This window comes from Stegostoma tigrinum, chromosome 18 (genome assembly GCF_030684315.1).
Source record: "Stegostoma tigrinum isolate sSteTig4 chromosome 18, sSteTig4.hap1, whole genome shotgun sequence".
NCBI lineage: Eukaryota > Metazoa > Chordata > Chondrichthyes > Orectolobiformes > Stegostomatidae > Stegostoma > Stegostoma tigrinum.
This window is the reverse complement of record NC_081371.1, coordinates 13,749,380-13,773,379: the sequence shown is the minus strand read 5'-3', so window position 1 is coordinate 13,773,379 and position 24,000 is coordinate 13,749,380. Positions and strand designations below refer to the sequence as shown.

The following is a 24,000-nucleotide window of genomic DNA, read 5'->3' as shown; positions in this document are numbered from 1 at the left end:
GAGAGGAGGTGTAGTCGAGGTAGTAGTGGGAATGAGTGGGTATGAGATGGATGTCAGTGATGAGTCAGTTACCGGAGTTGGAGACGGAAAGGTCCAGGAAGAGGAAGAAGGTGTCAGAAATGATCCAGGTGAATTTGAACGCGCGGTGGAAGGTGTTGGTGAAGTTGATGAACTGCTTGCACTCCTCTTGGGAGCAGAAGGTCGAACTGATACAGTCATCAATATAGCGGAGAAAGAGGTGGGAGGGTGGTGCCAGTGTAGTTGTTGAAGACGGACTGTTCCACGAATCCTGCAAAGGGGCAGGCGTATCTCAGGTCCATGCAGGTGCCCATGACCACCCCTTTTGGATTGTCGGCATTGGGAGGAATCAGAGGAAAAATTGTTGAGGGTGAGGACTAGTTCCACCGAGTGAATGAGTGTGTCAGTGGAGGAGGACTGGGTGGGCCGATGGGAGCGGAAGAAGTGGAGGGTTTTTAGGATATCCTCTTTGGGGGTGCAGCTGTACAGGGACTGAATGTCCATGGTGACGTTGAGGTGTTGGGGACTGGGGAATTATAAGTTTTGGAAAAGTTGGAGGGCATGGGTTGTGTGCTGAATGTAGTTGGGGAGTTCCTGGACCAAAGGGGAAAGAACAGAGCTGAGGTAAGAGGGGATGAGCAGGGTGCAGCAGGAGCAGGCAGAGACCATGGTTTTACTGGGGCAGTTGGGTTTATGGATTTTGGATATCTCCTGATAGTTCGCCAACCCCACAATGCTTGTTTCTATAAGGTTGGAGGCTAAGGATGGGAGGTCTCCTGAGGTGACAAGTTTGTTGATGGTCTGGGTGATGATGGCTCGCTGATCAGAGGTGGGGTCATGTTTGAGGGGTCAGGAGGAAGAGGTCACACAGATTTGGTGTCGGCCCTCACCATTATAGAGGTGAATTTGCCATACTACCACCTTGCCTTCAACATCGACAGGTTTAATGGTGAGGTCGGGGTTGGAGCGGATGGCTGTGTGTTGGGAGATGTTGGAGTAAGGGGGAGGAGTGGAGAGATTCATGTAATTGATGGTGCAGTGGCAATTGGAGCTGAAGAGTTTGAGAGAGGGTAAGAGGCTGAGAAGTGGATGTGGGAGAAGGGTCGTCAGAAGGTGGGTCGGATTCGCGTTCCAGTGGAAGTGGGAGAAGGGTCGTCAGAAGGTGGGTCGGATTCGCGTTCCAGCTTGTTTCGATTCTTCATGTCCCATCTTCCCTAAATTGCAGCAGTGCCTACATTTCAGAACATCTTCATTGGGTGTAAAACACTTGGGAAGAACTGAGGGCACGAAAAGTGTTTTCAAAAGGTGAGTCTATCTTCTGTTTAGACGCTAAGTGAGCACTGATTTGTGCAGGCCAGCCATTTGTATGTAGAACACTGCAAGGTGACTGAAAGAGACGTGTACAAAACATATCCTAGGGGGAAAAAAATGAATGTTTTTTCTAACTGAAAGTTTAATTTGATTTATAGCTAATGAATTACAGTAGCAAATTATGGATAGTTCCGGTACTTGGGGGACTAGAATCCTGGAAAGCAGAAGGCAGGCTGTTTGACATGGAATGTCACAATCAGGCTTAAATTAATAAGGATTCATTTCCCCAAAAGGAAAATGTTTTTGGCCGCAGGTGAGTGGAGCAGGTTGTCCACAAAAAACAGCTAATGATGAGGTGGATGACCCATTAAAATGGTGCTGGATAAACTGAGATTAAGAATGGTTGCTCATAGTTATAGACTGAGATGATAGTGCGTGGGGAAGTGACATTTTTAGCTGTTGATGAGCAGCCTTATTTTAAACAATGGAGCTGTGCAAGTAATTATATATCTTTGAGGATCCTGGGCCTCCTCCACTGTCAAAATGATGCCACCCAAAAACTGGAGGAGCAGCACCTCATATTCCACCTTGGGAGCCAATGGCTTCAATGGCTTCAACATTCAATCCACCAGTTTCAAAATCTCCCCACCTCCATCCTCATCCCATGTCCAGCCCTCCCTCTCATCCCTGCCTCCTTGACCTGACGTTACCGAGCTTTCTTCCTTCTCACCTAGCGGTTCCATCCTTCCCACTGACCAATCTCTAACCCCCTACCTGCATCCACCTATCACCATCCCACTCACCTTTCTCCAGCCCCACCTCCCTGCCTCTATTTATTTCTGAGTTCCTTTTCTCGTCCCCGATCCTGATGAAGGGCCCAGACCTGAAATGTCGACTTTCCTGCTCCCCTGACGCTTTGCCCTGCTGTGTTCCTCCAGTTCCACATTTTATCAATTGCTCCTTGTCAAGCCCATTGTATTCTCTCACATGGAGAAACTCCCAGTTCCTGTTAAGAGAAGGTTGATGGTTTTGGTTCTGAGAGAGAAAGGTGCGGAGGTATTCCTCTCTGCTTGTGATGACATGCTCCTCATGTTCACACAGCCAGCAGTCTTGTGCACTGAGAAGTATATTCTGCCACGTCCCCTTGCAGAATCAAATGGGCAAAATGTTCCTAACTCCTCCCTTTCACTGGTTAGTGGATTCCCAATCCGAGGAGGTTAGTGTGTTAAAGTGGAGTGCCACCCATCCCCTCTCTCCCTGGGTGACTCACTTTGCCCAGTCAAGGAACATTGCCTGGAAAACTGGAAACCAAAGTTGTCCACCACCTGGAATATTGGACAGGACTGCTCCCATTGGTCATGAACCGACTGGCTGCTGAAACGCTGTTGTCACAAAAATACAGAAGATGCTTGTCAATTTCCACTGGGACTAAAGGATTGCCTTGGGATGCTGCCAAGGTCTTCCCAGATTAGAGAGGGTAGTCAATCGCTGGAGTGCCTCTAGACTAAGTGGTGACCTCCCACCCACAGACCTGGCAGTGATATCTTCATGCTGAGCCTCCTCCTAGATATCGGTATTTCTTCTGCTGTACGCACAACCTGAATCATGACGCACAACAGCCGTTTATAGGCCAGGAGGGTCTTCAGAACTCCAGCAGGGCAGAACATGGTCAGTGCCCACTGTGTGTTCACCTGTGCTGCAGCTCTCACTTGATCAGGGATGGGTGGGGGGATGGTGGTGCCAGAGGCCTGGGCCAGATGATAGCGCAGGAACCACCTTGGCAGTCAGCGATGGGTAACCAGCTATCAGCCCAATGCCACCTTAAATCAGTGGTGCTCAGCCCTGATGGCACACTCAGTCTTGAGGAGGCACTGGCATGAGGGGGAGTTCTGTCTGAGCACACCTTCACTGGGAAGGAGTTTCACGTTGGCTCAGGGTTTCAGAACCTCCGTCAGGAGCTGGGGCTCCACAGAATTCCCTCAGTCTTTCTCTGAGTAGCATGGAGGGGTTTCTCGTATGCACTGCTAGCATAGTTCAAAATCATCCAATGCCCAGTTAGACCGGGGGTGTTATTTATTTTCTTCCTCTTCATTTTGTGGGATGAGTGTCACTGTCCCTAGTTCTCCTTGAGAAAGTGGTGATGAGCTGCCTTCTTGAACCGCTGCAGTCCTCCTGCTGTAGGTTGTCCCACAATGCTATTAGGGAGGGAATTCCAGGATTTTGACGCAGTGAGTGAGGGAATGGCGATATATTTCCAAGTCAGGATGGTGAATGGCTTGGAGGGGAACTTGGAGGTGGTAGTGTTCCCATATATCTGCTGCCCTTTGTCCTTCTAGATGGAAGTGGTCGTGAGTTTGGAAGGTGCTGTCTGAGGATCTTTGGTGAATTTCTGCAGCGCATCTTGTAGATAGTACACACTGCTGCTACTGAGCGTCGGTGGTGGAGGAAGTCAATGTTTGTGGATGTAGTGCCAATCTAATGGGGTGCTTTGTCCTGGATGGGGTCAAGCTTCGAGTGTTGTTGGGGCTGCACTCATCCAGGCAAGTGGGGAGTATTCCATCACACTTCTGACTTGTGCCTTGTAGATGGTGGACAGGCTTTGGGGAGTCAGGAGATTAGTTAATCGCCACAGTGAGTTACTGCCCGGTGACTGAGGTCCCCAGGACCAGGCTTTCCGAGTGGAGTTCTCCCACTTCCCATCAGGGACTATGGTTTTAGCATCTGACAGTCTGTCTTACAGATTCACGTGGTTCACAGACTCACAAGCCAGCTACAATTTCAGTCCTGCTGTCGAACCTATGCACCATGGGCACATTGCACAGATTGAAGGAGATTGCACCCTTTCTGTTTTGTTACTTAAGGAGCCTTTTGTTGAATTGTTGCCACATTTCAGCCTCGTGCTGCTGACCTTACAGCATCCAAGTTCGAGGACGTCCTGGACCTGACGACTAATAGGTTCAGCAGCTCGGAAAACAGAGCAAGAGATCTTCATTTGTGATTGCCTGCCCATTTCTCACAGTTATACATTTGCAAACTCCAAACAGACAGTTGCCTGAGAGTGGGATCAAACTCGGGTCCCTGGTGCTGTGAGGCAACAGTGCTAATGAAAAGAGTCAATTTTTGTGATAACAGATGGAAGCGATTGTTTTATTAGCAGACGCTACCAAGATATGTTAGATTCACCTTCAGCAGGAAAAGCAATTTTGAAAATTTTCTTGGCTTTGTTAGTAGGAAATACTAGGGAATGTAGACAAATTGATATCAAAGCTACATTTCTGCAGGGAGACAATCTGAAATGGGAAGGGTTTCATTTCCTGCCAAAGAGGTAATAAACACAATGGAGATATTCTGGGAATTAAGTAACTTTTTATATGGCCTAAAGGAAGTCTCTAGATTTTGGTAATTTTTAGTAAGGGCTATCTTTATTAAAGTTGGGTTGTCTCCTGTTAAAAGCGGACACTACCATGTTTTACTGGTACTACAGGAGAAGCTTACAGGCATCTTTACAATGCATATAGTCTGTGTGTTGTGCACTAAGATTGGGAATTTGAAAAAAAAATGCCATATATCAGCTTAAAGGAGAATTCACGATTGGAAGTTAGGCTTTAAGAGATTTTACATATGTACATTGGACTAACCTGGGAACAACTCTGAATCAACCAATTGCTTAAAGAAATGTAAACAGGATCCCAATAAATGGGACCAGACCTCCACGAAAGGAAGGTTCTGCAAAAGGAAGCAGCAGCCCAGTCAAGAAATAATAGATGTAGTACCTATCACAAATTAACTGTTCCAATATAGTAACATCCCATAAATGTACACTTGGCAAAGACAAACTCAGAAAAAACAGATTGTCTCACATGCACCTCCAGCAGCAGGAAGAGAACCCCAATTTTTTAGCTGTAACTGAAAGAGGGAGAAACAGATTCGATATCTTCAAGATCCCAACACCAACCGCTGGAACCTAAAACTAAAAGCTTGGATCTGTGGGAGCTTGACCACACATTTAAGTTGCTTCTATTATTCCAAATTCTAAGAAGCAAAAAGCCCAAAGCCTCAGAAGCTGTTTACTATTCAGCTGGTCATCTCTGCCTTAAAACCTCTCTATTTAAATAAAAGACAAAATGCACCTCTTAAAACTATAATATCGTCAAAGACTGCAGTCACTTTTACAATCCCTTTCCAAGTCCTTAAACATGAAGCACTCACAATTCTCAATGCCGGAATTTTATCAGTTCGAACAGGAAGAATTCTATCTGAACCTTTCCAACTTGGAAGCCCCACATTTTAAACTTCAGCCAGAGTGACTGGATCCCTTGAACTCCGTTGGTCTCCTACTTGCCCTCCCTTCTGTACAGATGGGTCAGTTTTTGTTCGAGTACTATGGATGGGTCAGTTTTTGTTCGAGTACTATAGATCAGTCAGTTTTTGTTCGAGTACTATAGATGGGTCAGTTTTTGTCCAGTGTGTGCAGGAGGGCTTCCTGACACAGTATGTAGATAGGCCAACAAGGGGTGAAGCCACATTAGATTTGGTACTGGGTAATGAGCCTGGACAGGTGTTAGATTTGGAAGTAGGTGAGCACTTGGGTGACTTAATTGAAATGTATAAAATAATCAGAGGGTTAGATAGGGTGGATAGGGAGAGCCTTTTTCCTAGGATGGTGACAGCGAGCACGAGGCGGCACAGCTTTAAATTGAGGGGTGAAAGATATATGACAGATATCAGAGGTAGTTTCTTTACTCAGAGAGTAGTAAGGGAATGGAACACTTTGCCTGCAACGGTAGTAGATTCGCCAACTTCAGGTACATTTAAGTCATCATTGGATAAGCATATGGACGTACATGGAATAGTGAAAGTTTGATGGGCTTGAGATCGGTATGACAGGTCGGCACAACATCGAGGGCTGAAGGGCCTGTACTGTGCTGTAATGTTCTATGTTAAACCTTGAGTTCTTCAGAATGGAGTCACTGAACCTTCTACTCTGAAGTTAAAACTAAGCTAATTGCCTTAATGTTTACTTTGTCATGAACGCCAGGCTAAAAATATTTTAAATGTTAACACTACAGGAATTCAATGATAGCATGCTTATGCATTCTTAGAAACAATGTGTTTCAGGCACGATCCCAATGCTGTTTTGACCTTACTTCATTAAAACAAAAGCGTCACAGAACTGGCCAAAATATATCTGCCTCAATTTTACATCCAAATCCTAAAAATGGTAACAATATATTTATTACAACATATAGTAGTCCATGAAAGAAGGCAACAACTACTGCATTGAATCATGGAATCCCTACCGTGTGGAAACAGGCCTTTCGGCCCAACAAGTCCATACCGACCCTCGGAGCATCCCACACAGACCCGTCTCCTTAACCTACACATCCCTGGACACTACGGGCAATTCAGCATGGCCAATCCACCCAGCCTGCACATCTTTGGACTGTGGGAGGAAACAGCAGCACCTGGGGGAAACCCACGCAGACACAGCGAGAACGTGCAAACTCCACACAGACAGTGGCCCAAGGGTGGAACTGAACCCAGGTCCCTGGCGCTGTGAGGCTGCAGTGCTAACCACTGAGCCACCGTGCTGCCTTAAACACTTATTGTGTACTGACTCCTTCTACTATTGGGCCAGAAACCCTTCCATGAGCCCAGCACTTTCAAGAGCGATTTGACCAGTTCACAAAAGGCTGACAATCTGCAGAAAACAGAGAATTGAAATTGCTCATCAAGTCCCTGAGCAACAGTCCAGTCACACTGTTTGCGGATAACGGCGCAGAAAAAGCATCAGATCCAAATTAAATTCCTAACACACTGGGCATTACTCTCTTTGCTCTCAAAACCCTCAGTTCACAAGGATTGGGCTGAGCAAGTTCACTTTATTTCCACCCAGAGGCCCTCTAAGGTTCTACAAGATAGGTACCACTTGTTGCTGACATGATATTGCTGCATCTCCCAATGAACACTGAGCACCTCCAAAGATGCTAGACATCGTTTCAATAACACAGTGAGCTGGCTGTCAGGTGATGGAGCGAGATGAGCACATTGAGGATTGGATCTGGCAGAGGAAAGATGATCAACCCACGGTGTATACACTGTGCCCTCCTGCAGAGCTGACATCTCCTGCCTGATGCCTTGTGCCTGCAGATAATGCTGGTGAGTTGCCTTCCAAGTCCCACATACTGTAAGTAACAATAGCTTGTTTTGATCACATCTCAGGTATGTGTAGGACAATCTTTAGTTTCAAATGACAATGTGATTTGATAAATCCTTGCTCTCTTGACTGTGGCTGACCTTGCAAAGAACTCAAAGCCACTTATTTATCTATATACTTGACTCATTCGACTTGTGTACTGCAGATCAGGAAAGCGAATAACCCATAAAGCCTGGAAGATTGCCCATAATGGAGACAGTGAGATGGGGCAGAGAACACGACGTGCTGTTGTGGAGATGTTACAGATGCAGACAGCCTGAAACTGCAGGTGATGTAGTTAAAGTGCAAAGCACTTTTACAAGGTAGTGTTACACAGTTAGTGTACTTGTTGCAAAGGTGGAAGGGAGTGGTGGAAGTTACTCGCTCACAAACTTCCATCCATTCTCCTAGGGAAACTGTGAAGGATCCAGCAGTGGGAAGTATTTATGTTTTTAATGTACTGTTGGGTGAAACCACTATATGTAGAGGGGGGTGTGGAAATAACAAATGCTGGGAATCACAGCAGATCTGGCAGCATCCATGACTTTTCATCAGCCCTGATGAAGAGTCATCTAGATTTGAAACATTAGCTTGCTGTCTCTCCATGGATGCTGCCTGACTGTCTGAGATTTCCAGCATTTGTTATTTTCAGTACAGAATCTAGCATCTGGAATAATTTGCTCCTACATGGTAAGCAGACGGGTGCTGGTGCATTTCTGGGCACAGGGACATACTTTGATTATTCATGTGTGCAATATTCTCTATGCAACCTCAGAGATATTTCCATGGTCTACCGGAGTCAGTAATGATTATCATAAAGCAGGCTGCTCCTGAATTCTGTTTCACAATGGAAAAATCAATGGATGAAAGCGGTGATCAGATTATTTAACATCATTAAGGCAATAACCGACACCAAATGGAGTGTCAAACGTAATCTGCACGAAGGGGCCAAGTTGCAGATGAGAAAATCATGTGCAAAATAACACTTAGCAAACAATGTTTCAAACAAGCACTTTTATAAATCAATGCAACTAAGGAATCAGAAGAGAAAGTCTGACAATTCTTTAAGCATCTGTCCTGACTTCTGGGCTTCCTTGCAGAATTACAATTTCACTTAATCTTCTACTCTTCAAGTCGCCACTTTCAGTGTGGTGACATCATCGAAGATATTGTATCGTTCCCACGCCTCCGCTTTCAACATTCTGAAGGACCATTTCCTCCGTAATTCTCTTTCTCTCTCCATGGCAGCATTCTATGCAAGTAGAGAAACAGTGACACTTGTGCTTATGTCTCTTCCCTTCTCTCAGGCCCAAAGCTTCAGGCACTCTGCTCCAATGTAACAGTGATTTATGTGAACTCCTTTCAATAGACCATGCGGTTTCTGCTGCTCACAACATGGTCTCCGCAAGATTGAGGACAAACACAGACTGCTTCAATGTTTGATGGATTGCCTCCACTCAGTCTGCAAACTTGACCCCAAATTTCCGGGCACCTGTTAATTCAATTCTTTGCTTTCCTGCTCTCGGTCCTCAGCTGTTCAGGATCCTGCCATTCACACATCCACTAGGCATGGCACGTGTTTCTTCACTTGTCCCAATGCTGCTCTCTTCGGCCTTACACCATGAAACTTCTTGATATCCAATCTCACCTGCTACCCCTCCATCATAAATTTTCCCTTGTGTTCTTTTTACAAATATAAAGCCTTGGATAACGAGTAGACCATTCAGCCCCTCAAACCTGCATTTGGTAAGGTCACAGCTGATCTAGTTGTGGACACAGCTTCCCACTCCTGCCTCTCCCTGATAACCTTTGACTCCCTTGCTAGTTAAGTATCTGAATTAACTGCACAGAGGCCGGTATCCAGTCACCAAGTCACCTTTTCTTCACTTGTGCACTCTGACCAACCAGCTCAAAGCCAGTCCCTAAACTGATGAGGCCGTCTGAATCTCCTGTTTATATCTATCAGCCAGGGCTCCCTGATTGGCCCAGGTTAACAACCCCAATCAAGAATCTCGTAGTCAAGGTCCACCTGGCCCTGCTTCCATTCACTACAGAATCTAACTGTACTTCCTTTCATTTACTTAAAACCTATTACATCCCCAACTTTTCCCAGTTTGGATACAAGATCTGAAATGTTAACTTTGTTTCCAACTCTATAGATGGTACTACTCTTCCAGACTTTCAGCATCAGCTACATTTGCTCTACATTGCTGAAGTAATGGAAGAGTTTTAACCTGGGATCTCAATCTTCTATTGGATGGAACTCTGTCTAGGTTACTCGTAGCCCAGCTGAGACAGCATTCTGAATAGCATAACACCAATGTTTAAAACATTCTTCGTCAGAGGGATCATTTGAATAAGCAACACAAAAATTGCACCATCACACAAAACAAAAAAAGGACTTCAGGGAAATCCGGCACATTCATTCATTGTTTCTGGATTTCCCTCTAGAAGTTACTTGCAATGTAAATGGTGCTAATTGATTAGACCTCACCGTCTCAAAGGAAGAGGATAAAAATGACAATAGCTGCAAGAAATGACATCCCTAAAATAAAACTTAGATTTGAGTCATTTTGTGAGAGTGATTACAGCTAGAATGGTGGTGGAACATCAGCTCAACATCACCCCCCCCCCCCCCCCCCCCCCCCCCCCGTTGTGTTTCAATTACATTAAGTTTCAAGTATTGTCCGGACAATGTAACCCAGGAGAAGGAAAACCCTGTTATGGAAAGAAAAGTCACCTAGAATAGATGGAGGAGATCATTTGTTTCACCTGAAAAGCTATATTCCTTCGCTGCAGGTGGTCGGCAACAATTTGCTCCGAAACAGCTTGAAACTGTCTCCAGTGCTTCATGAGTGATTCCTTCCAGCCTGCAAATTTTTGAACCACTGTCTTAAGGATTGTGTAAACAAGTAACACAGATAATGAACTCTCCGTTTATGCGTGCGTGCGTGTGGTGTGTGTATTTCTCCTCATCTGTAACAAATATCTGCAGGTGAACCTTGGCCTTTAGCAGTATCAAGTTATGCTTTCACAGCCTCAATTAGCCTACCTGGTACTGCTGTACAATTAGTATCTTCACTTAAGTTAGAATTAATGCCTATGGAATTAACAGGACAACGGATACAAAACTGGCCAAGGGACAGTATGCAGAGATTAGTGGTGATTAGTTTTTCCAGACTGGAGTCTTGCCTACAATGGTGTTTAACAGGATTCAGTTTTACAACCAATATGCTTTTTAATATATATTGACAACTTGGGCCTGGATGTATTGGGGTAATTTCAATGGCTGCGATGATTCAAACCTCAGACACATAAGAAACATGGATAGTAATACTTCAGGAAGATAAAAACAGACTACTAAAAATGGACAATCACATCACCAATTTCCAGGTCAGAACGGTGAGGGGCTTAAAACGGGAACGTGGAGTTGGCAATACTCCCACGTATCTGCCGCCTTTGTCTCCCTCAGCAGGAATGGTCTCAGATTTAGAAGATGCCGTCAGAGAAGCCTTGGTGAGTTGCTGTAGTGCATCATGTAGATGGTACACGCTGCCACTATGTATCAGTAATGGACAGAGTGAACGGTGAAGGTATTAGGTGCCAATCAAGCGGGTTGCTTTGTCCAGGATGGTGTAAAGCTTCTCAAGTGCTGTTGGTGTGCATCCGTCCAGGCAAGTGGGGAGTATTCCATGACTTGTGCCTTGTGGATCGTGGGGAGGCTTTGGGGAGTCAGGAGGGGAGTTACTCACTGCAGTATTCTTTGTCTCTGACATGCTCCTGTAGCTACAGTACTTATATGGTTTGTTCAATTCAATTTCAAAATCCTTATGATAGCAATGTCATGAGGCAACAGTTACACTGTTTCTTACTGGAGACGGTCATTGTTTGGCGTTTGTACAGCACAAAGTTACTTGTGACTTGTCAGCTCAAACCCAGATATTATCAGGGTCTTGTTGCATTTAAATGTGGACTACTTCAACATCTGGAGAGTTGCGAATGGTGCTGAACATTGTGCAATCATCCGTGAACATTCTCATTTCTGACCTAATGATGGAGGGAAGGTCATTGACGAAGCAGCTGAAGATGGTTGGGCCTAGGACACTACCCTGAGGAACTCCTATAGAGATATCCTGGAGCTAAGATGATTGACCTCCAACAACCACAACCATCTTCCTATGTGTCAAGTATGACTCCAACTACCAGAGAGTTTGCTGCCTGATACTCACTGATTCCAGTTTTGGAAGTGCTCCTTAGTACTACACTCAGTCAAATGCAGCCTTGATGTCTAGGGCTGTCACTCTCACCACACCTCTGGAATTCAGCTCTTTTGTCCACGTTTGAGACAAGGCTGGTATCAGATCAAAAGCTGCATGCCTCAGGCGGAACCCAAACTGGGCATCGCTGAGCAGGTTATCTCTGATCATGTACCCCTTCACAATACTGTAGCGATGACTCCTTACAATGTTAATGATTGACAGCAGATCGGTTGGGTGGTAATTGGTTGGATTTGTCCTGCTTTTGTTTACAGGACTTAACTGAGCAATCTTTTAGATGCCAATGTTGTAGCTGTACCGGAATAGCTCGTCGTGGGGGTGTGGCTAGTTTTGGAACAGAATGTAGTTAGAGCCTTGGTAGATGTCAGCACCTTCACTCACCAGCAGAGAGCAGCAGAGCTCTATATATTGTCTGCAGTGTTTTTTTGAATGAACTCTGCCATTAATAACTTGGAGACCAGGATCATCACGCTGTTCACTTAATAGAAAATGAGTTACAGCCAGGGCTATGGGAGAAGGGTAACAGTGGTGCTGGTTAGGGTTGGGGTGGGGTGGGGGTGAAGACGGAAGTTATTTGTGAAAAAAGTGTGGCATCTAATTAACTTGAAACAAAGACAACGTTTTCTCTTGCAGTGTCGGTTTAGTGGGCACTTAATTGCAAGAATTTCTTTAGTAAAAGCAATCATGGGAAGTGTACTTAGCAACACTTAAGTCCCAACACTGCTCCAAGCTCTGCACATGGGCTCACAGCCTTGTCTCCACACTGGATAATATCCCTCTCCTTCCAGTGTCAAAGTTACCCCTCTAGCTCTGATTCATGCTTAAACTGCTCATTGCTACTTTAATAAATGCTAAGTAAGGGGGGTGGGGGGCATCAACCACATTTATTACCTGCAGCTTTCCACTATATTTCGCAAACAGGACTTCGGACCTTTCTTCTAAAAATTCATTTGTGGGATGTGGGCGTTGCTGGCTGCCCAGCATTTCTTGCCCATCCCTAGTTGCCCTTGAGAAGGTGGTGGTGAGCTGCCTTCTTTAAGCGCTGCAGTCCTTCTGCTTGGGTTGACCCACAATAGCCTTTGGGAGAGAATTGCAAGATTTTGACCCAGTGACAGTAAAGGAACAGCGATATATTTCCGAGTCAGGACGGTGAGTGGCTTGGAGGGAACTTGAAGGTGGTGGTGTTCCCATGTGTCTGCTGCCCTTGTCCTTCTAGATAGAAGTGGTCGTGGGTTTGGAAGGTGCTGTCTGAGGATCTTTGGTGAATTTCTGCAGCGCATCTTGTAGATAGTACACACTGCTGCTACTGAGCGTCAGTGGTGGAGGAAGTGGATGCTTGTGGATGTGGTGCCTTGAGTGTTGTTGGGGCTGCACTCATCCAGGTAAGAGGGGAGTGTTCCATCACATTCCTAACCTGTGCCTTGTAGATGGTAGACAGGCTCTGGGGAGTCAGGAGGTGAGTTACTTCTGCAGTAATTCCTAGCCTCTGACCTGTTTAATGATAAGACGTTTAAAACAATGTGAAGACATTACATTTTTAATGAGATTCTTTTTAGTTTGTCTAGCTCACAGCTTCAAACACATCCTTGTGGCAGTGAATGGGGCTGAGAAAGAGTTTGCCTCTGGGAAGATCTGCCCATCAATGTTTCACAGGAGAGAGCAGATGCTCTTTAGTAACACTGGTCCCTAGTTTTCTTCCAATCAAAGGAGGCAGCATCTCATAGCAACGGGATACTTGATTAACACACCAGCGTTTGCAAAAACGAAGGCATTGCAGTAATCCAATTAGTAGCTTCATCCTGTCGAGGCTCTTTCTATTTCAGGCTGAACATTAGCCTCAGGAATGAGTAGTGGATGCAGTGTAAGAGAATTGCCATTAAGCTGCAAGCACAGCGTTTTTGCTGTACCGGAATTTGGAAAAAACAGCAGACAGCAGCAAGCTCTTTGAAATTGTGAGCAGCTTTTCCTTTCCGTGCTTTTCTCATGGACCCCATGCTGTTTTGATTGATACTGGATTAGAGCCTGGGGAGGAGGCCCTGTTTAGGAGTAACAGATGGCCTTTCTAAGTATAAACACCCAGATCACAGAGTTGGGCTAATACCAAGATCAAACACAGAAGCCAAAGCCGCTGGTTCTCCTCAGCATATCTGAGATATTGACCTCCACATGGCAGAGGGATTCTGTTCTTCAGTGAGGTGACAGTGACAACCCTTAAAATCGTGACAGACAAATAAATGTAGCATCAAGGAGCCCTCACAAAACTGGAATCAATGTGCATCAGGGGGCAAACTCTCCGCTGGTTGGAGTCATACCTGGCACTTTGGAAAATGGTTTTGGTTGTTGGAGGTTAGTCCTGGAGCTGAGACGACATCTCTGCAGGAGCTCCTCGGGGTAGATTTTTCTGATCAACTTGCTCGGAGATGTTATTACACCACTCTGGAGCAGGTGGGACTCGAAGCCAGGCCTCCTGCCTCAGAAAAGGGGATATGACCGTTGTGCCACAAGAACTTAGTTTCTCGGGCTCAACTATCTTGATCAGTTGCTTCATCAACAGCCTCGCCTCCATCATGAAGTCAGAAGTGGGGATGCTCACTGATGACTGAACAATGTCCAGCATCATTCGCGACTCCTCAGATAGTGACACTGTCCACATCCAAATGCAACAAGATCTGGACAATATCCAAAAGTGACATTCATGCCATTCAAGTGCCAGACAATGATCATTTCAAAAAAGGCTGGATATAAGCATTATCTCTTGACAGCCAAGTTCACGACTATGCTGCACCCTCCCCCATTATCACCACCCTGCACAGTTACCATTGAAAGAAACTGAACTGGACTAGCCACATAAACACAGTGGTTACAAGATCAGGTCAAAGGCTAGGAAACCTGCACAGAGTAAGTCCCCTTCCAAGGTCCCTCAATCATTAACAAGGCATAAGTCAAGACTGTGCTCTCTATGTGTCTAGATCACTGTGGCTCTAATAACACAAACTCAATTTCTTCCAGTACAAAACAGCCCTTTAACATTTAACCTCCCCCCTTGCCAATGTACAGTAGCAGCAGTGCGTACTATCTACAAGATGCACTACAGCAACTTAAAGGCTCCTTTGACAACATCTTCATGGCCCACAGCCTCTAGCTATTAGAAGGACAAGGACAGCATACTGCCACAGGGGGTGTCCCCACAATCCCTCGGTTGAAGAAGCAGCTCACCACCAGCTTCTCAGTGGCAATCACGGATGGGTGAGGAATGCTGGCCCGCATTCTGTGAACAAGCAAGTGAAATAAAAACCTGCACTGAGCAGCAAAAGTAGAAACAAAACCGATTTAATGCAAGGCAACCAGAAATCAAGAAAAGAAATACAGCTGAAAGAGGCCATGCCAGATGTTATTTGCTTACCAGCTTGATCTGACATTTCCTCGTTTCTCAAAACACGAGAAGGGACGAGATTGAGATCAGGGATTAAAGGATTAAATGACACTAGTATGATTGCATCAACTTGCTTGTATTCCCTTGACTATTGGGACAATTTAATGGGGTTGTTTAAGATGATTAACGGATCTTTAAGAGTCCATGGAGGTAAAATAGTCTACAAGAGGTGAAGATCTTAACATCAGAGCAAGCTCGTTCAGGGGTGATTTCAGGAAGCATTTTTTCATACAGGAAATTTGGGGCACTCCCCCGAAACTAGCCATCGAGGCTCAGGTGGGCTCAATGCACAATTGGGATAGAAAGTTTTCTTTCTTTGCCAAGAATATGGAAGTGTATGGGACAAAGGTGGAAGGATGGTGACGATGCAGATTAACCACGGTCGCTGCGAATTCATTGAGAGGGGCTGAATGGCCCACGCATGTGACTGCCAATGTTCCTGTCGAACAATGTAGAGAAATTTAGTTCAATCTTGGGTTGGCAGAAACAGGAAAGAAAATGCCCCTTTTTGGTCCAAAATCTTGTCCAATGTAATTCGAGAACCAGATGGACTGGAGCAAGTTAAAACACATCAGCAGCACTAGCTGAGTATGGACATTCAGAGAAATGGCTGGGTTTCACCACATTACTTCAGTGAAGTTGGTACATACCTCCTCAGAAAGGCTGACTCCAGAATTCATGTTTACTGTACAGGGAACCAGTGGGAGCTGCTACAACAAAGTCACCTCAAAGACTACAGAGCTAACTCTCCAGCGCAATCTCAAACCAGGACTCCACCTCGCCATTCTCACCCCTGAACTACTGTCCCTGAAAATAAAGCCTCGATCCCCAATTCCCTCTCATTTTTCACCAACACCAAGCCCCGCACTCAGATATCCGAATGTACAGTGGCGCTTGCCACAGGCAACAGTCGGCTCAAGTCACTATCAGCTCTATCGACATCTCCACTCTCTCCACACTGTCACGCTGCATATCCAAGAACGGATTCTGCATCGGCCTCAACTCTCTCCCATGGAATGTTGAGAGGCCATTATCTTCAGCCCCCAACTTTAACTCCTCACCACAGACCCCTTCATATCCAAGGAGTGCAGACTGTTCGCAACTGCCCTACTTACAAACACCTCAGTTCCCTCCCTCTGTCTCCAGCACGTCATCCGTCTCTCTTTAGTCCTGCCTCCACCCACCTGATGCTGCAATCCTCGCCCATGCTTCTGCAGCCTTGAGATTTTCCCATTTTCCTGGCCAGCTATTTCCACTTTCTGAACTCGAACTCATTGAAAACACTGCTGCCCAGTTCCAAAGTGGTACAGATCCTTGTCCAACACAACTGCGGTGGGCTCCGCACTTTGAAGATGAAATAAAACACGTTCTATGGAACATCACGGCCATCTTTTGCAGGCTGAAGTTAGATCTGTTACAACTGGTTTCTTGAAGTGTGTTTTGAATTGACGTGTTCTTCCAGAAGTGTGTGGGATTGACAACAGGGTGCCCCAGAGCTCCACATATGGACACTCAACACAGCTACAGGCTGCTTCCTTCTCAATGGCCTGAGGCCAGGTCTTTTCAAACAGCAACACAGCCCCTTTGGCTTAGCGACTCCCAGTACAATGTGGAAACAGTTTTTGAGGAAGCCACTGGGCCCATTGAGACTCCTCATGGCCCACATCAGCAACATCACAAACTCCAAGTTAGGCTAACAGGAGGCTGCAAGAACACACCAGGCCAGGCAGCATCTGGAGGAAAAGAGCAATCAACGTTTCGAGTATTAGCCTTCTTCAGGACTGGCGATGCATTGACTGCTCCTTTCTTCCAGATGCTGCCTGGCCTGGTGTGTTCTTCCAGCCTCCTGTTTGTATACCGTGGATTGCAGAATGTGCAGGTTTTTGGTCACAAGATCCAAAGTGCCCACTTGTAAACGTGCCCTGTGACACGGCAGCCAAAACAGGCCCAGGAAAAGTCAATTTCTAACCTCAATTTAAGCACCACATGGAATTATAGAGGAGACAGAAACTATTCCACAACTAAATGTGCCAAGAGTCAGACTGGGACCAGAACTGCATCCACAGACTCTGCTCTCTCCAGACCAATGTATTAAACAAAAATATACCATAGGAGGTTCAGAGGATCAATCAAACTGACCTCCTAAAAATAGCTGGACCAACAAAAAGAACCTGATAATAAAGTCCAGTTCCTGAAGCACAGCGAATGACTGCACACTCAATTGTTCCTTCATCCTATGCAAACAGTAACAGGATCACGTCCAACTTGAAACAGGAGACCTGCACGCTCCACAGGAGCTCAGTGAGTGTCACAGGTAACCCACAGGTTTACAGGATGATAAGTATCTAGGTTTGATTTGCATCTGGCTAACACATCTTAACCAGCTGGACACAAGCTGCCACAAGTCGAGCCAGCAGAGAAGAGCTCAGTGATTCGACGAATGGTGATAACCCAATGACTCACTCACATTCAGATGCAGGGGTAGTCTGGGCAGAAGAATGAGAGTGACTCAACAGTGAGTGACTGCACTAGTTAGAAAGAGGGAGTGGGATATGCAAGGACTAAGAGTGGAGGGAGGGATTCTGCAGGAAGGCTAACCCATCACCCCAGGATATGAGATTACTAGGCAGATGGAGAAATGATGCTTTCAGTCGTAGGACAGATCAGAACTAGAGTACACATATCAGAGGGTCACTGATAAATCCAAAAGGAAACCCATGAGAAATTTTTCCACCCAGGAAGCGGTGTGAATGTGGGACTCATTACCACACGGGCTGGAGCTAAAAAGCACAGATGTGCTTTAAAGGGGAAGCCAACATTAAAATACTCCACATTGCTCTCTTTCCCACATAGACTGCAGAGAGTTAAGGAGGCAGCTCACCACCACCTTCTCAACAGCAATTAGGGATAGGAAATAAATGCTGGCCTAGCCAGCGATATCCACATCCCATGGGTGAATTAAAAAAAACAGATGCACAAACGTGCACAAGCAAACAGTGACCTTTTAGCTCAATTGGTCCCAAACGCGTAAACCTCACAGACATGCAATGATACAATGCAGTGTGTCCCATATTGGTAGAGTCCGCACTTCTGGATCATTATGTGAGTAAGTTGACTTCAAAACAGACTTGTATAATTAGCACTTTTCCAATTCTGCCATGAATTAAACTAGCTCATAACCATTTACAGCACACAACAGTGAAAAGCAGCCTCCTAATGGAGGGGCACACTGATGAATAGCAAATCCGTTTTCACTCTTTCATGGCACATGAGTTTTGGCAGCTTGGGCATCACATGTTCCTCATCTTTATTTGTTCTGGAACTGTGTGGCATTATCAAGGGCATAGGAGGGAATACTGTTGTGGGCCTGGAGTCACATGTAGACCAGATGAGTTCAAGATGGCTGACTTCCTCTCTAAAGGCATTAAAGAAATGTTTGGGTTTTTAAAACAAATCGATAATAATTGGCACAGTCACTATCGTGGATGACCAACCTTAAATTCAGATTTATTAACGAAATTCAAATTCCACCAGCTGCTTTGAATGCGTATAAATCTTTTATGAAAAGCTCCAAGAATAATTTATATTGAAATCATATTTCTAACTACTTAAAGTGACATTGGCTATTCTGACATTGTTCTCACTAAATAACATGGCTCTCCGCTCAGTCTGACAGGATGTAATCGAGAGTCTGGTATCAGGGTGTGACTGCTGCCCTGTGTCGCACATATCCAGCTATTACTCTTCCCACCACATGATTTTTGTTGAGATCATTCACACAACGCGAGTCATAGGAATTGTACAGCATGGAAACAGACCCTTCAGTCCAACTTGTCCATGTCGACCAGATATCCTAAATAAATCTAGCTCTATTTGCTAGCATTTGGTCCATATCCTTCTAAAACTTTCCCATTTGTGTACCCATCCAGAGATAGTAAGAACTGCCAATGCTGGAGTCAGAGATAACAGTGTAGAGCTGGAGGCACACAGCAGGCCAGGCGGCATTAGAGGAGGATACCTGAAGAAGGGTCCCAAACCGAAATGTCAACTTTCCTGCTCTTCCGATGCTGCCTGACCTGCTGTGCTCCTCCATGTACCCATCCTGATGCTTTTTAAATGTTGCAATTGCTCCAGCCTCCACCACTTCCTCTGGCAGTTCATTCCATACATGTACTATCCTCCGACTACTTGCAGGCTGCTAAAAACAGCACTTCTGCTGCTAAGGCCTGTTGTATAAACCTGCCTTTTCTGGAGCTGTAAAACTGAACTCAGCAAATACCATAAGCAATCATCTCTCCTTCTGGGTTGCTGGTAATTGAGCTGAAATCACACAATATCTGGTAACTATCGCCTTGAACTCAATGTTCAAAATGACTTTCCAACTTTGAGAAATATCATTTCCTACACTTTGGACACCACCCTTAACTTTCCCTTCAGATCAGCAAAAGGGCTTACCTTATTCTCCCTTTCTACCCCACAAGCCTCGACATTCAAAAGGGTCAGCCTCCACTGCTTCTATCACCTCCACCAGGATGCCACCACCAAACACATCTTCACCTCCCCTCCAGTGTCAGCATCCCACTTGGACCGTGCCCTCTATCTATGCCCCTGGTCTACTCGTCCTAACACCTTGCCACACCTCTATGCAATTTCCTGTACAATTGCAGAAGATGTAAGACTGCTCTTTTATCTCTTCCTCCTCTCAATGACCACGGCCCCATTAGCACCTATTTTGCATCTATATCCTTCCTCTATGACCATTGGCACTCACTTTATCTTTTGTTCTCAGCACTTCCACAATTTGTCCCTCTCGCTCCTCCAACTTCTTCGTCAACAGCATGAAAAACATCATTTTCCAGCTCAGTGCCGTTCTGAGAGAAGAGTCACAGCAGACTTGAAAAATTAACTTTGCATCTCTCTCCCTGGATGCAGATCTGCTGGCTGTCTCTGTTTTGGTTAAACTGGGATCGAACTGTCTGGTGCAAACAATGAACCGGCCAAATGCTGGACAGAAAGGATCTCCAAAATGCTCTATTGCTGATCGAGAAGGAACAAAACTACAAACAAACGCAGCTGAAGACTTTCACATTCAGGAAGTTGGCAAGCTCTGCTGAAGAACAAAACTGATCCACAGCTAAATTAAACGTTCTCATGCAATGACAGGGCAAGGAAAATACAAGCTTCTTTCCCAATCAAACACTAAACTCAACTACCTGCAAGCAGGTTTACCTGAACTAACTGGAGAACAGCAGAGAAAGATATTGAATTGAATTTAATTTGTGATTCGGCCGCCAGACTGCATGTCATTATCTGAACATCTCAGTGAGTCTCTCCAATCAGTACCAATCAGCGATTGAGGCAGCTTGCTCAGACACAGTACCTGGAGAGAGTTTGCAGCTCCAATGTGGTTATCGTAAACCAACACATCCATAGCCAGGTTGCTCAGTCGATGGATATCAGCAGGATCTCCCTCCAGGGTATTCTCATCCACAGGTACCTGCCACAATGGGTGAGGGTATTTGGTTCCATCCCAAACCTGTTCAGAACATCAGTTTCACTTGTCATCATTGAAATATTTAATACGTTCACCCGACATTTAACATTCATTCGCTTGGATTAGTTATGTCGAGTAATATTGTGTCTAAAACCAGTCTTACCCGTCACACTTTTAATTCCCAACAAAAATCGCGGAATTTGTATAGCACCTTCTTATAATATGAGGTCACAAGGCCTTTCATAAAACAACAGATGATACAAACGGAGACACAGAGGTCAAGGTGAGCTGCCTAAAAGCTTGGACTTTCAGATATGTTTTAAGGGGTGTCTTAAGAGAAGGAAGGAGTGTGTTTTAGGGAGAGAAATCTGATTATAGACTGGTTAGCAAGGTTAGATCACAGAACCTGGGGGAAGCTAGCCAATTGGATACAAAACTGGCTCGAAGGTAGGAAATAGCAGGTGCTGATGGAGAGTTGTTTTTCAGGGTGGATGGCCTGTGATCAGTGGTGTGCCACAAAGATTCACTGCAGAGACCACTGCTCTTTTTAATCCATACTAAGCTTTGGATGTGAATATCGGAGGTATAAATAAGTAAGTTTGCAGGTCAAAAAATGACATCAAAACTAGTGGTGTCCTGGACTGTGAAGTAGTACAGTGGGACCTTGGTCAGATGGGCCAATGGGCTGAGGAATGGCAGACAAAGTTTAATTTAGATAAACGTGAGGTGTTGCATCTTGGTAAAGCAAACCATGGCAGGTTTTGCACACTTAATGGTAGGGCTCTGGGCAGCGTTGCTGAACAAAGAGACCAAGAGGTGCAGGCGTACGTTGCCTTGAAAGTGGAGTCTCAGGTAAACCTGCCTTCATTGGTCAGTGCACTGCGTATAAGAGTTGAAATGTCATATCGTGGCTATACAGGACATTGTTGAGGCCAATTCTAGAATCCTGTGTTTAATTCTGGTCTCCCTACTTCAGTAAAGACGTTGTTAAACTTGAAAGGACTCATGAGTAGATTTACAAAGATGTTGCTGGAGTTGGAGGATTTGAGTTAGAGGGAGAGGCTTAACAGACTGGGGTTATTTTCCCTGGAGTGTCAGAAGCTGAGGGGTGGCGTTAGAGAGGTTTTACAAACCATGAGGGACATGGAGAAGATGAATAGCTAGGGTCGTTTTCCCAGGGTAGGGAAGACCAAAACTAGAGGGCATAGGTTTAAGGTGTTAGGGGAAAGATATAAGAGGGACCTGAGGGGCCACTTTTTCACATAGAGGGTGGAGCATGTATAGAATGAGCTGCTAGAAGTGGTGGAGGCTGGTATAATTACAACTTATAAAAGGCATCTGGATGGGTGTATGAATAGGAAGGGTTTAAAAGGGATATGGGCCAAACACTGGCAAATGGGACCAGATCAGTTTAGGATATCTGGTTGGCATGAGCATGTTGGACAAAAGGGTTTGTTTCCATGCTGTATAACTCTGACTTCATAAATACAAAATTTCCAGGTTAGACAGCAAAACGGACAGTCACCAATGCCGGGTCAATGAATACTCGGTGATGCTCAAGAGGTGAGAATAAGGCGGCTGCAGATATGAGGGTCCTGAGGCTGTCAAAGACAACAGAGATAGGATGCAGTGAAACCAAGCAGGGAAATAAGCATTTTCAAACAAACACTGCTGAACTTTGAGCCAATATAGATGAGCAAGTACAGCCATAATAGGTGAAAGGGACTGAATGAGCCATTAGGCCAGCAGAGATCTGGTGGAGTTCTCATACAGCAAAGATATTTATTCTTTACTTCAAGATCTTGGGCCACACAATCAATTTTTTAAAAAATGAGGTCCTTTATCAGATGGATTGTCTATCATCGTAAGAACCACACCACCTTCTACACAGAACACATAGGTGAAGATTTTCCTGAATAATTTTGTTGGAGTGTACTTTAAGAAGCGGCACACTCCACACTTTTTAAATATTTCTTCATGGGCATTGCGGGCAAAGCTGGCATTTGGTGTCCTTGTGAAACTGCCCTTGAGATGTTGGTGGTGACTGACCTTCTGAGAACACGCACAGTGCCGTGAAGGAGGGATTTGTGGTATTTTGATTGGAAGAGGAGGATGGACAACAGCTTACACCCAAGTCATACTAGGTTGAACCATCACTTGATGCATCTAAAAGTCGACTGCAATGGGCGTACAAATCATAGCTGTAAACAATCCATGTACACTTTAAGTTTTGAACATTAGCCTGTGGTAGAAGAGATCCTAACAGCTACCAAATACATTGCCACCATTAGGATCGTTTTACAACCATTTGGAAGATTTTTTTTCGACAGCACTACAAAAAACAATTTAAAGGTGAGAATGCATAATAGAATTAGTATAGTGCAGAAGGTGAACCAGTTGGCCCATTATGTTTGCAGTGACTCTCAGTTTTAGCTTAGTACCAATCTCCTGTCTTTTCTCCACAAAACTGCACACTGACTTTATTTGTATAATCACAGCTAACACCCTCTTGAATGACCTAATTGAATCTATCTCTACCAAGTATCCAGGCAGTGCAGTCCAGACCCTAACTACTTGCAGAGTGAAAACAGTTCTGTCTCACCTCTCATCTGTTTCTTTTGCAAAAAAAACCCACTTTAAAACCATGTACTCTGCTTCTTGATCTTTTTACAAATATAGAGCTCAAGAATAGGCCCTTCGTCCCACCATGTCTGTGCTGACCGCGATATCATTCTAAACTAACCCTTTCTGCTTCTACATGGCCCGTCTCCCTCTATCCCCTGCCTATTCATGTGCCTGTTTGAGTCCTTTTTAAACTTTACTAATGTATCTGCTTCTACCACTTCCCCTGGCAGCGCATTCCGGCACCTGACACTCTCTGGATAAAATAATTGCCTCACCCATCTCTCAAACTTCCTGCCTCTCACCTTAAGCCTATGCCTCCCAGTTTTTGACATTTCCATGGTGGGAAAACGACCAACTATCGATGCCTCTCATCAGTTTATATATTTCTATCAGGTCATCTGACATGCCAGTGAAAACAATCAAAGTTTGTCGAACCTCTCCTGATAGGTAATATAATTCAATTCAGGCAACATCCTGGTAAACCTCTTAGCAGCCTCTCCAAAGCCTCCACAACCTTCCTACAGCGTGGCAGCAGTCCAAACGTGACCTAACTAAAGTTTTATACAGCTGCAATATGACTTATCATTTTTTAATGGAATTATATCCCATGATCCTTCTATTTGTCAATACTTCGAAGGGTCCTGCC

General features: G+C 45.0%; 1 protein-coding gene across 8 annotated transcripts in view; it reads right to left on the bottom strand.

Moving 5' to 3' along the window:
- pot1 (protection of telomeres 1 homolog) overlaps positions 1-24,000 on the bottom strand; it is a 268,174-nt gene that overhangs the window by 37,153 nt on the left and 207,021 nt on the right. For all 8 annotated transcript variants that reach the window (XM_048548944.2, XM_048548943.2, XM_048548946.2 and 5 more), the window contains one exon: positions 20,616-20,771. In XM_048548944.2, coding sequence (XP_048404901.2) covers positions 20,616-20,771 — 156 coding nt within the window. The remainder of the gene's footprint in view (positions 1-20,615; positions 20,772-24,000) is intronic.